We start from the raw sequence: 12504 nt of genomic DNA, 5'->3' as shown, positions 1-12504 counted from the left end.
CAGCATTTCACAGCCCCAGATGACACGCCATAGGCTGTGTGATAAAGAACTTTATTTATCATCTGCACCCCCAGGGGAGCTTTCCGCTTGGCACATGCACACAGAGTAGAAATGGGGAGGCCATAAGGCTCTCGTCGTGGAGGCAGTGTGTGCCAGAACCACATGCCGCCAGCCAGGCTCCGCCTCCAGGTCTTCTGGCCATGCGTCAGGGCACTGCCGCAACCCCCATCATCAGAGGCTTTGAGCAAAGCTCCTTGGTCGTGGTGGCGATTCTGGAGACCAGCTGTGCCTCTTCAGTGTAACAGCCTTGAGCTTTGTGTCCGTCCCCTGATCAGACCTCCCATATTCTCATGGGTGCAGGAAGGAGGGAAAACTGCACTGTATTTCGTTGCATTTCCCCAGGGCTCCCATCACAAATCTTTCCGAGAATTCCCCACAGCCTCTCTTCTGAAGCTGTCTGTGCCTGACGTGCCCTCGAGTTCCTTCCTTGGGCTCCAGGCAGTGCTCCGGGCAGCTGTGTTGGCATTTTGAGTCTCTCACACCCACTTTCCTGCTAGTGATTTTGGACTTTTTCCTGAGTCACTCTTTGTATCTCCACCAGCCTCGGTCTTGCCACCCCACAAGCCCCTCCCTCTCCTGGCAGGTCCTATATGCTTCCCTTCCCCCACCAGGCTATGGTCTAGGCCTGTGTGGCCCAATAGAACTTTCTCCAGTGACCTTAACGTTCACCGTTTGCCGTTCAGCGTGGTAACCCTTAGTCATATGTGGCTGCTGAGCACTTGAAATGTGGCTAGTGTGACTGGGATGACTTTTTTTTTATTGTATTTAGTTTTAATTAGTGTGACTTTAAACAGCCACATGTAGGAGCTGGCACAGCGCATCCATCTTTGAGCCCAGTCTTTGTCCTCCACTCCCAGACTTGCCCCTTATGCCACCGTCCCTCTGCTTCCACCCAGGCCTCTGCCTGTCCCTGTGGCTGCAGGCATGGCCTCCCTTCCCAGCCTAGCTAGCTGTCTTCAGGGCTCCTGCCAGCAGGTGCCCCCCTCACATTTCTGGCTTGCCTCTATACCTCTGTCCCTCCACCCTGGGGTGACTCAGAGAACTGTTCAGGACCCCAGGGGGTAGGGGCAGTCAGGGACCTGGATTTCTATCCCTATCTTAATCCCCGACTGTCCCCTCCTTCTCTGGGTCCCCAGGCTCCCACCTCTTTCAGTCACCCCACCTCTGCCCACCCTCCCCCCATTCAGAAGCTGAGCTCACTGGGAAATTGCTCTCTCAGCATCTGCAGAACCTCCTCAAGAAGTGAAATCCCCAGGTCCACTTTGAAGGAGAAGAAGGGATCGCTGAGGTCCGGAGCAGGTGTCCTCTGGAAGGGGGGCGTGTCCGTAAGGTCCTCCTCGGAGGATCGGTGGAGGTTGTCTGCCACGGAGAGCGCGGAGGGCAGGGTGGCAGAGTAGGCGGCAGTGTACTCTGCGGAGGGGACCTCTAGGATGTTGGGGCAGCTGAAGCTTTCCCGGTAGAGACGCGGGGGTTTGGGCGGGGCCAGCAGGGTGGCCCGGGGCTGCTCGTCCCCCCACAGTGGCAGGCGCCGGCCATCCGGTCTCCCTCGCAGCTCCCGGATGACCTCTCGGTTGCTGTACTCCTCATGGTCCCCCCCAGCCGTGCTGGCCTGGCTGAGCACGCTGCCCTGTCGCCGGAGTCTCCGCGGCCGCCCCAGGCTCAGCCGCTTGAAGAAGGAGGGGCTGCGGAAGGAGCCTTTGCGCCAAGTCTCCATGGGACCCTGGGGAGCCCGCAGACCAGCCTGGTACCTCAGAAACCCGGTCAAGGGCAGCTGGGGACCATCGGGCCCTGCTGGAGCAGTGAACAGCGAGAATCAGGCAGCCCTCGCGGGCAGAAGCAGAGGCCTCCGGGTTTCTGCTCAGCACGGAGCGTGGGCGAGCATCCTGGATGATGAGAGGGCATGCAGGGCAGTCCAGGAGAGCCAAGAGCTGGGAGTGCTTGGCGATAGGAGTTTCCCAGAGGGGCAGGAGTGGCCCGGTTACTCGATAGGGTAGTGGAAAAACCCCAGGAGGAGGAAACTGCACTTACGGAGCTAGAGTTCGGGCAGCTGTGGTAGATGAGAGCTGCATTGTCTTCCGCAGGGCCGGGCTTCTCACCGGCTCCGCTGGCTTCTCCCTGGCCCTGGCAGGAGACCGGCCTTTCCGCTGGTAGCTCCCAGACTGTGATTAGTAGCTTGGCTGTTTGTGACCCTGTGTGGCGGTGGAGATGTTTTGTTGTCTTCAGTTGACTCAGTCAGGTGAGAAGTCGCGTTCACGCTCTGAGGTAATTGCAGCATCTGCAGGCTGGGGTTTGGGCTGCGCGGCCAACACCCTGGGGCACCAGGGAGCTGAGGATTCCTCTGGGGACTGTCCGGGCAGCCCTGCTCTGTGTCACCACGCTGCCTCCTCTTCCTCCACAGCCCCAGTGCTCTGGGGCCTGGTGGGCAACCTGGCTCTCCAGCTCCTGTGTGTCTGGACTGAGGAACTCAGAGGTGGGAGTTAACTGAAAGACTGGCGTGTGGAATGACTGTTGGGGAAGGAAGGGACCTGTCACTGGTGTGGGTGACTCAGACCTGGGGCCTAGTGACAGGCTCTCATTAGCAGAACCCGAAGGGATGGGGAGGAGGAAAGAGGCAGAGGGTGTGTTAAGGGTGAGCAGCCCTGCACCTATAAAGCGCTGGCTCCTCCCAGGGGCGTGCCAAGGGTGACTTCAGGTTTTCTCAGCAGAGTAGCATTACCTTGGGGATGGGAGAACTGACCTCCCCTTGCCCTGACTTCAAACCTGGCTGCTGTTTCCTCTCCCTTCCTTGATTTACCCAGATGGCCTCAGGGCAGGAAAGGACAGTTGAGGGCCAGGGTCCTACCTTCCTGTCAGGCTGTGTGGACCTCATCTGGGGTCTGTCCTCTGGGGAATGGGCTGGGCCCAGCCTAAGAGGTGGGCCTGGCGGGGAGGGCCACTCTCCTTGAAGTTGCTGCAGCTTGGGAGAGAGGAGGAGGCGTGGGGTTGTTGGGAGGAACAGGGGGATCTGGGCTGAGTAACACTTCCTGGTTCCGTACATCCCCAACTCCAAACCAGTTGGCCAGGGCCTAGCATCTTAACCCTAGCCACTCCCTTCTAATTCCCTGGGTCACTGGCCACCAGACTTTCTTCTTGGCTTGTTCCGCGAAGGTGCACCAGCTTGGGGTACTACGAGAAGCTCTCTGCTGTGCAGCCCCCTTTGACCTGGCTCGCTTCTGTGCCGCCTCTGGTGGGCTTCACCCGTATTCACACAGCTTCAGCTGTACAGAGGGAGGAAGTGGATCTAAGACCCACTGCAGACCTTATCAGGGCATGAGGTCGGTGGCTCAGGGCTCTCCTGCAGAGCCACCTCTCCAGCCCACAGCCTTGGCCTACTAAGGTGGTTGGTTGTTTATTATTCTTTTGATTATTAAAATACCGCACTCTTTAATCCCTCACACTGTGCTGGCAAGATCATAAAAGAAGCCAGGGCCCTGCCCTCCGGGAGCCCTGGTATGTATTTTTAGGAGGCAGGCTGGCCTCTTGTTTCCCTCTCCTCCTAGGGTGGGGCTCCCTCTGTGTCCTTAGCAGGAGCCAGACCACAGGAAGGGAGGGCAACTGGGAGGGGGCAGTGCTCTCACCTCCTCCTGGCAGAGCCGGTATATTTCTGCACCTTCAACAAGCCCTCTTCCCTGGGAACTGGTGGAAAGCAGAAACCAGGGGGTGGAGGACATGAGGGGAGACGAGGGCCTGGCTAGAGCATGAGCAAGTGAGTCACCGAGCTGACTGCAGATGCGAAGGACCTGGGAGAGGGGGAGGCGGGGTGGGGTGGCAGCTGCTTGATGGGCTGGAGGGAGGCAGCCGAGCAGCTGGCCTGGTGCCAAAGGCCTGCTTGCTGTGAGGGAATATGGATGGCTTGGGGTTGCAGGATGTTCCAGGGTCCTCCCTTTCCCAGGCAGCCTCCCTCCTTGACCGTTGGTGGCGGCTCTGCCTAGGCCCTGTCCTCCAAGTCTGGAATCTGTGGGACACTGCCCTACCACCCTGATCCCTCCCTGTCTCCCTCTGTCCCCAGGGCTCAGTGGTGTCCGAGAGGGACTACGAGAGCCTCGTCATGATGCGCATGCGCCAGGCAGCTGAGAGGCAGCAGCTGATTGCCCAGATGCAGCAGGAGGACCAGGCGGGGCAGCCCACATAACCTCCTGCCTCCAGCCCTCTCCTCCCACAGCCCTTTTCTTAAACATCACCAATAAACTTTCTGTTTTTTAAGAGTCTACCTCTATTGCATACATAGGTATAGGGTGTGGGCCTACCCAAGCGTGGCCCTGGTTTCTGGGCTCTGCCCAGGCCTGGCTCTCCCTCCCAGGGAGTGGGCAGACCCCAAGGAGGTGCTCCCCTTGGTGAGAGTCAATGGCCAGCAGAGCAGAGGAGCAACCTCTCATCACAGCCCTTTATTGGCTTGGACTAGCTATGCAGGCGCTACCCACCCAGTCCTGGAGCCATGCTCCACAGGGGCACCCAGCTCCCTGCCAGGGGCAGCCTGGCTCGTCAGCCCCTGTTTTTGACAGAACAGGGCCTCCTCCAGGGTCTGCGCCTGGCCTGAAGCTGGAGGGGCAGCTGAGGGCACCAGGGCCAGGGGCCCTACCCTTCCACACTGTCTGAGACAGGTTTCAGAGAAGGCCATTCACTGCCCAGTGGTACTGGGCCAAAGAGAAGGATGATTTGGGAAGAAGGGGCAGGGCGGTGAGCAAGGCAGGGTCCTGGGGTCGGGGCCCATGGCAGCCACTCCAAAGAAGTGTGACTGGCGCTCCTCAGCGCTGGAGGGTCACTCCTTGTGCAGGCACCACACCAGCGTCTGGCCCACCCCTGTCATGCTCAGCACACGGAAGCCCCTGCGCTCCAGCTTGTCCAGGACGATTCGAGGAGGGTCATTCACGTAGTACTCAGAGCTGCGAAGAGAAGGAGAGTGGCATGAGAGGGTACACAGCACAGCCCCGCCTACAAACTAGTATCTGCTGCAGACTCGGCCTGGTCACAAGTACTCCTAACAGGACTGCTGTTTGCAGGTTGCCTTCTGCAAATGTTCCCTCTCTGTCACCTGCTTAGCTCTTTGCATCATCTCATTTATTCCTCTCAACAACCTAAGGGAGGTACTGTTATTCCTATTTATAAGAGAAAATCAAGAGGAGTAAAGCAGCTTTTCTGATGTCATCCAGATAGTAACACCCCCGTTAGTCTGAAAATAGCCCACATGCCCTGGGTCACTGCCAATTTGCAGGGAGCAGCCTCCTTTCCCCAGGGCCATCCCCCAGGCCTCTGTCCTCTTGTCTGACTGTCCTGTAGTCCTAGAGCAATAAGGTTGGCCTTCAAGAGCTCCTGGCTGTGGCTGCCGCCCCCTAGGATGGAGAATGCTTGGTTTCCCTTCTTTCAGGATTAATTGATTCTGAAGGGCCATCAGATACATAAAGAGCTCAAGCCCCAGGCTGGGCATCTCAGAGACAAAAGCCTCATGGCAAAGGGATGGGGTTGGCTTCAGCCCTCCAACCCTGACCAAGGGGCTAGGGCCAGCTCACCTCCTCTTCCCCTTCTTTTAACTGGGGTACACTCTGGTGACCTTTCTTAGGAGTTCCAGCCTGTGTGAACAGGGTTCTCCCTGTCCACTGGGTAGGAAGGAATGAGGGGCAGATGAGGAATTAATGATCACTGTTTAGACTTGGAGTTGGGGTGAAGGATGCCGAGGGAAGTGGTTAAGTCCCCAGGCAGCAGCTGAACTGGAAGCAGGACCCAGGCATCCTGTTCCTAGGGCTGAGCTTTGTTACTCATTCAGCTCTTCAAGCCAGAGCCTTTCTCTGTGCCTATCTTGGCCTTGATGGGATTCAGCTTAGAGATGAAAAGGTAAGGCAAGAAGCAGTCCACTTGCAGAAGTCTATACTCAGGGGACTGGACTCTGTCCTGGTACCATGTCCACGGGCTCCCTTGTGAAGGGAGAGCCAATGGAAAAGCTCTCAGAGCAAGCCTGGGGGGCTGTGGTGAGGCTGAAGATGGGACCCACCCTACAGAGGACAGATCCCCAGGATGCAGGCAGAGGGGTCCTGAGGCTGGGCAGGGGCATTTTCTTGTGTAAATGGAACAAAGACAGGCCTCGGGGCTGGCGGGGAGAAGAGTCTTAGGAATGCTACTACTTACAAGTTGTTTCCCAGGACACTTCTTTTTGAGGCCCCCAGATGCTGCATCAGTTCTGGATCTGAGTGCTCATCGCCCACCATGGTGGGGCCCACCTCCTGCAAGGTAAGCCACAGAGGCTGCTTGGCTGTCTGCCAGGTCGAGGTGTGCAGTTAGCCTTTATCTGAGCCCACTTCAGGTAAAGGCTGGAGGGACAGGGAAGGAATCTTGGGGGCTAAACACAAGCTGGGAAGGGGTAGAGTCCATCAGTCATCAGACTGAGCAATGTGGGGCTTCCTTGGCCCCTCTAGGCTGGACCAGGCAGTGCCCAACACTGGCACCTTCATGCCAGGCACCACTGCATGTATCTGTGTATCAGAATCACCCAGAGAACAGAGAAATGCAAATGTATGCCCACATAAAAACTTGCACACACAGTAGCATTATTCATAGTAGCCAAAAAGTAGAAACAACCGAAATGTTTGTCAACTGATGAGTGGATAAATGAAATGTGATATAGCCTTTCAATGGAATTTTATTTGACAATAAAGAGGGATGAGTACTGATGCATGCTACAATACGGATGAACCTTGAAAACATCATGTAAGTGAAAGAGGCCAAAGACCATATATGATGATGAAAAGTAGGCGAGTGGTTACCTAGGGCTGAGGGGCCCAGGGGAAATGAGTGACAGCTAAGGTTCAGGGTTTGGGTCTTCTCCAAAGACCCAATTGGAGTCTTTGGAGAAGACAATTGTTCTAAATGTTGTTCTAAATGTTCTAAAATTGCTTATGGTGATGGTTGAACAATTCTGAATAAGCCAAAACAAACCCAAACCCACTGCTGTTGAACTGTACACTTTAAATTGGTGAATTCTGTGGTTATATGTATCATATGCCAATGAAACTGCTAGTTTAAAAAGTTGCTTCAGGAGCACTGAATTCCCAAACTCCAGGCTTACAGAGTGCTTCCGGAGATCTGGGAAGGGACCCAGAGTCCACATTTTACCATCTGCACAGCTGACTGGCTCTTAAACCACTGTCAAGACTTCTCCCATCCAGTGGAGAGCGCGTCTGCTATTTCCTGCATCTCTAGGGAACCGTGTACCTCCTGATGAATCACCGGAGCACCGGAGCACTGGAGAGGCAGACGAGCATCCTGCTGCCCAGGTTGGGGACCCAGTCATATTCTGAGCAGTCAGCACCTTGTTTTTGCAGAGGAAACTGCCCAGGGAAAGGGGCGTGGCTTGACTGTTGAATGGATGTTCTCACACCTCTAACCTTCCTGGTCGTCTCCGGGTTCTTGCTTCTCTTTCTTTTGTAAGGTCTCAGAAGATCTCTTCCTGGAAGTGCCTAAGGGCGCAGGTCGTAGCTGTAGGCGGGCCACTTGGCACAGGGGTCTCAGTGTCGTAGCACATCCTTTTTTCAAACCTCTTTTCCTTAGGTTAGTCCACTCCTCCCACCCCTCATTGCCCGGCGGAGTGGCTCTGTGTAGGGCAGTGGTTGCTGCACTTGAGAGAGCAGGACTTTCTGAGCCCCTCTCAGAGGCTTCGACCTCCCGCAGGCAGGTAGGACTCGAGCCGCAGGCGCCCGGAACTCCTGAGTGGCGGGGACGCACGCACATAGCCCCCCTTCCCGGCGCTGGAGGGGCTCGGCCGCCGGAAGGGCCCGGCCGCCGGAGCTCCCTAGTCCCTGTATCCAGGCAGGGTCCGAGTTCCAACCTTCCTCTCCGCCGCCCGCGGGGGGCGTGTCCCAGGCGGCTTCCGCGTCTCGGCAGCCGCAGGCGTGGCCCGGGAAGGAGGCGCCAAGGTGCGGCCGGCAGCGTCCCCCCGCCCAGGGCCCAAAGCCAACTCCCAGGGACGGGCAGCGGGTACTCACCAGGCGTATCTGGGTGCTGATGAGCAGGTAGGGCATGGTGCGCGCGTCCCGGCCAGGCTCCTTCCCTGGACTTTGGGTAGGGCGCCGACGCCAGCCCTTCAGGCTCCGGGACTGAGACCAGCAGCCTAGAGTTCAGTTACTCCGACTCTGGCCTCCGGTTGCGCCAATCCCTGAGCTCCTGGTCCGTAAGCCCCTCGACCGGCCAATCAGAAGCGGGCGCCCTTGACGCGCCCGGAGCTCGGTGATTCGAGACCCGCCCCCAGCCCTGGGGCAGCTCACTGGGACCCTGTGTTATCACCCGCCGCTTCCGAGGGTCGTCCGGCGGAGCGGAGGGACCTCTGTTGGGTAGTGGGAGGATCGCTCCCGCACCGGCGTGCCGGAGCTGGGAGCGGCCCCCGAGCTCTGCTGGCTGCGTTGGGCCGTGGCGCCCAGCGCGCGTGTTGCCCTTGCACCCCGTTACTGCAACACCTCCAGTAACAGGTTCCAAAGTCCTGCTGGTCCCCGTCCCAGCCCCTGTGAAGCCCAACAGGGAGCAAAGGGCGACCCCACTGAGGTCTCCCAAGCTCCTGCCCACCTCACCCAAAGACTCCTCTAAAATGTTTATCGGATCCCTACTTCCCGACCCAAGACACGGTCTCCGGAGATTCCTTAAACGCACGGAAGACAGGCAGGAGACCCCTCCGGTGCACTGCGCATTCCTGCCTCCCCACTGTAGTTCCTAGTACAGCGGCGGAACCTTGCATTTCTGTGGCCTTGTAGGTAAGTATGTAAGAGAACTGAGCACTTCGCTGAGTGCCAGGCCTAGAGAGACTGAAACCAATGGAATCGGGCCGTTCAGAGAGCTTTCCATGAAGCGAGCGAGACACGGCACACGTGCAGGAGACTACAAGGCAACACCTGGGACAAAAGAAACTTCCCCGAACCAGCCACCAAAGAGAGCAGCGAGTTCACCTCCACGCGTTCACGCCCTCATCTGGATGTATCAAAATCTGACAACATTCTTCATCTGCCTTGTTCTGACATCTGCCTTGTTGTGATTGGTTTTTTAAAAAAGAAAAGCAAAACAAAGGCAGCCTGTAACCTTCCCTCCCAGGCTCTTGAAAAATCTTCACTTCACTGAAGGGCACTTACAGGGCTCTCTCTGTGCCTCCAGCACTTTGACCGATGAGGAGAGAAGTACAAGGGATAAATAGCAAGTTGTAACCCTAAAGGGAGAAGGCAATGGCACCCCACTCCAGTACTCTTGCTTGGAAAATCCCATGGACGGAGGAGCCTGGTAGGCTGCAGTCCATGGGGTTGCTAAGAGTCGGACACGACTGAGCGACTTCACTTTCACTTTTCACTTTCAAGCATTGGAGAAGGAAATGGCAACCCACTCCAGTGTTCTTGCCTGGGAAATCCCATGGAGAGAGGAGCCTGGCGGGATAAGCCCGTGGGGTCACAGAAGAGTGAGACATGATTTAGCAACTAAACAACAACCCTAAAGGATCCTTCCTGGTCTGATCTGTTTTTCTGTACCCTCTTTCCCTATTCTCTACCTCCAGGACTAGAAGTCTAGCTAGAAAGATAAGACATATTTATGCTTAACAAAGGATTTGTTAAACTAAAAATTAATGCCCAGGATATATAAAGAAATCTTACAAATTAGGAAGAAAAAGAAGAAAAATGGGCAAATGACTCAATTAGGCACTTTTCAAAAAAGAGAGTGGAAATAGGCAATAAACATAAAACATGATGTTCAATATCATTAGAAATTCAGAAATGCATATTAAACCACAACAAGATAATGCTTTACAGATTTGAAAAAAAATCAAAATGTGTAAGCATCATGTATTGGTGAGGATGTCTAACAGTTGAAACGTGAAACGTTACTGTTGGAATTACAAATTGTTATGATAGATACAATCACCTTGGAAAACAATTTGGCATCATCCAGTAAAGCTTAAGATGTTCATTACTGTGACCCACCAGACCTCTCATCGATAAACCTAGGAAAACTCACTGACTACATCAAGAGTATTAAAAAAGAATATTCATAACAGCACTGTAATTAGCAAAAAACTGGAAACAATCTTTATTGCCATCTGAAATAGAAAAAGGTTTTGCTTGATTCATACAATGGAAACTACAATAAAAATGAATAAAAAAGCAAATACTGGGGAAAATACAGAATAAGTCTATTTACCTAAAGCTCACAAACATGCAAAACTAAACAATTTGAAGGAAATGATAAATATAATATTCAGGGTAGTGGTTACCTCTGAGAGAAGAGAAAGGGATGGAGGAGAGACAGAAATGCAGGGTTCTTAAAAGATAAAAATGATGTTCTCCTTCTTACACTAGGATGTGGGTGCAAAGGATTGTAAATGTACTCAGTTTTTATACATATATTATAAGTATTATTTTGTAGCCATTAAATATTTTGTAAGAACAATCCTTTTTAAATGTCAAGTGTCTTAGAGGTAAGGCCACCATCCCAAAGCATATGTCACCTCTCTTGAAAGAGCCAGGTACATAAGGCTCTCATGTTCTGGGCAGAGACCAGGACAGGGATTTGGGGTGTGCTCTACTCTCTCAGGCTGGACTGTGGAGGGGTGGGGAGGAAACAGGAGGGCAGAATATCTCAGACTGCCAGGGATTTATTAAATTTGCAAAACTGGTCTGCAGATGCAGCATAAGATAGAGTGCTCCATCCAGAATCACCTACCCCAATGCTGATTGCCCTGGCAGAGGCATGCACACCAGATAACATCTTTAATATCCAGGAGGAAATGAATTCCCCTACTTGGTTTTCCCATCTGGCTTCACCTCTTGCCACAATCAGTTTATCTGGCAGATCTTCCTCCCCTATAAAAGGAGGAGAAATTGTTCTTCTACTACTCAGCTTTTCATTATGAAAATCAAACTGTGTCCACAGGGTTAACAGAGGCTTATGACTAGCAAATTATTACCTTGTTTTACAGAATAGATAAGAAACAACTTGTTAAAAACCCCCTCTGCTTGTAAACTCCCTTCACTGATTAAGCTAGCTTTTGTTTTTAAAGCTAGCTTTAATTTGTTGTTGTTGTTGTTGTTGTTGTTTTCTCTCTCTAATTTCATACACTTCAAACATCACATAGCCTGGGTAATATATCACAAGACTCCTTAACCACCCCTACAGATAACACCTTTGAAGTGTGGGTCGCTATAGCAACGGGAGCTCAAGTTTTTTCTTAGGAACTTGGAATCAGTTCATGTTCTGTTCAAGCTGGCTAAGACTGGCTGGGACCACTGAGCCTAAAACTGGGTCCACACACATGTCCAATGAACAGCCTTTTGACATAAGAGGGTCAAAACTCCACCATCAGATCATGCTAAGCGCCTGCATTTTTAAACATCCCATGAAGAAGCGTATAACCCAGATATGGCCACACAGAACACCATTTACCTTACCTTTTCCTATCTCTAATCACCTTCCCCCATGCCTAAGATCACCCTGTTTCTTTTCTTTTTTTTTTTTTTTTAACTTTGGCTGTGCTAGCTCTTGTTGTGGCAGGTGGGATTCTCCAGTTGTGATTAGAGGGGCTTAGTTGCTCCCCGGCATGTGGAATCTTAGTTCACCCACCAAGGATTAAATCCATGTCCCCAGCATTGGAAGGTGGAGTCTTAACACTGTACCACCAGGGAAGTCCCCCACCCTGTTTCTTTATATCTCAAGTCTCCAGAGAGGTGGATCTGAGATTTGTTCTCCTGTCTCCTGGCTTGGCTGCCTTGGTAATGAATTCTTTTTCTGCTGCAAACCTTTGTGTCTTAGCATTTGACTTGCCATGCTTTGGGCAAACAAATTTGGTTTGGTAACAAAAGCGTTATCAATGTGGCAGGGGCTGGATATTCATCATTCCTTATTTCCTTCCTTCCTCCATGCAGCTTTTATGGATGGTCTTTGCATTAGAGCTGTGCTAGGCATAGGGAATGGATCAGGCATGAACTCCATCCTGGAAGAGTAAGCAGTCCAGTGGGTAGAGAGTCTAGAAAGCAAATATTTATAGAACCAATTGTAATAGAGGTAACCAGGCCTCAAAGGTAAAGAAAGAAAATATTAATTCCACTAAGGAATTAATTAAACAGGTTTTTATTCCCTCCAAAGTAAAAATACTCAGTTTTTTCTTATTACAAAAGAAATACATGCTTATTTCAGAAAAATGAGGAAAAATATGGAAAAGATATTAAAAGCATTCCTTTCTCACCACCAAGACAACATACTTAATCTCTTAGTGTATCGCAAGAGGTACTAATACTAATGAAACTGAATCCTTAAAAATGAGTAGCTGGAAAAAAAAAATCAGTAGCAGATATGGGTGAAGTTTTTTATTTAAAGGACTTCACCACAGCCTCTGGAATTTTTTATTTATTTTTGGCTGCATTGGGTCTTCATTGCTTTGTGAGGGCTTTC

General features: G+C 52.6%; 3 protein-coding genes across 4 annotated transcripts in view; 1 reads left to right on the top strand and 2 right to left on the bottom strand.

The window, feature by feature from the left end:
• The window catches only part of DNAJC17 (DnaJ heat shock protein family (Hsp40) member C17), a 29624-nt gene extending 25314 nt beyond the window's left edge, over positions 1–4310 (top strand). For both annotated transcript variants that reach the window (XM_055537398.1, XM_055537397.1), the window contains one exon: positions 4109–4310. In XM_055537398.1, coding sequence (XP_055393373.1) covers positions 4109–4231 — 123 coding nt within the window. In that variant the 3' untranslated portion in view covers positions 4232–4310. The remainder of the gene's footprint in view (positions 1–4108) is intronic.
• Positions 40–4234, bottom strand: C10H15orf62 (chromosome 10 C15orf62 homolog). Its single transcript, XM_055537399.1, has one exon. It carries the CDS (start codon positions 1772–1774, stop codon positions 1244–1246), a length of 531 nt encoding a protein of 176 aa, XP_055393374.1. The 5' UTR covers positions 1775–4234; the 3' UTR covers positions 40–1243.
• Positions 4311–4471: 161 nt separating the features above from the next.
• Positions 4472–8250, bottom strand: GCHFR (GTP cyclohydrolase I feedback regulator). Its single transcript, XM_055537400.1, has 3 exons — positions 8073–8250; positions 6220–6314; positions 4472–4982 (listed from the first exon to the last, which is right to left on the bottom strand). Exons 1-3 carry the CDS (start codon positions 8106–8108, stop codon positions 4859–4861), a joined length of 255 nt encoding a protein of 84 aa, XP_055393375.1. The 5' UTR covers positions 8109–8250; the 3' UTR covers positions 4472–4858.
• Positions 8251–12504: the final 4254 nt, after the last annotated feature.

Source organism: Bubalus kerabau, chromosome 10 (assembly GCF_029407905.1).
Source record: "Bubalus kerabau isolate K-KA32 ecotype Philippines breed swamp buffalo chromosome 10, PCC_UOA_SB_1v2, whole genome shotgun sequence".
NCBI classification, from domain to species: Eukaryota; Metazoa; Chordata; class Mammalia; order Artiodactyla; family Bovidae; genus Bubalus; species Bubalus kerabau.
This window is presented reverse-complemented; position numbering and strand designations above follow the sequence as displayed.

What these genes read in the sequence shown, in the direction of transcription:
- C10H15orf62 (XM_055537399.1), bottom strand. Translation starts at nt 1,774, where the DNA reads ATGGAGACTTGGCGCAAAGGCTCCTTCCGCAGCCCCTCCTTCTTCAAG.
- GCHFR (XM_055537400.1), bottom strand. Translation starts at nt 8,108, where the DNA reads ATGCCCTACCTGCTCATCAGCACCCAGATACGCCTG. An exon ending in TCAGCACCCAGATACGCCTG is followed by an intron (nt 6,315 to 8,072) that starts GTGAGTACCCGC and finishes CTTACCTTGCAG; the next exon opens with GAGGTGGGCCCCACCATGGT. An exon ending in AGTGTCCTGGGAAACAACTT is followed by an intron (nt 4,983 to 6,219) that starts GTAAGTAGTAGC and finishes TTCTCTTCGCAG; the next exon opens with CTCTGAGTACTACGTGAATG.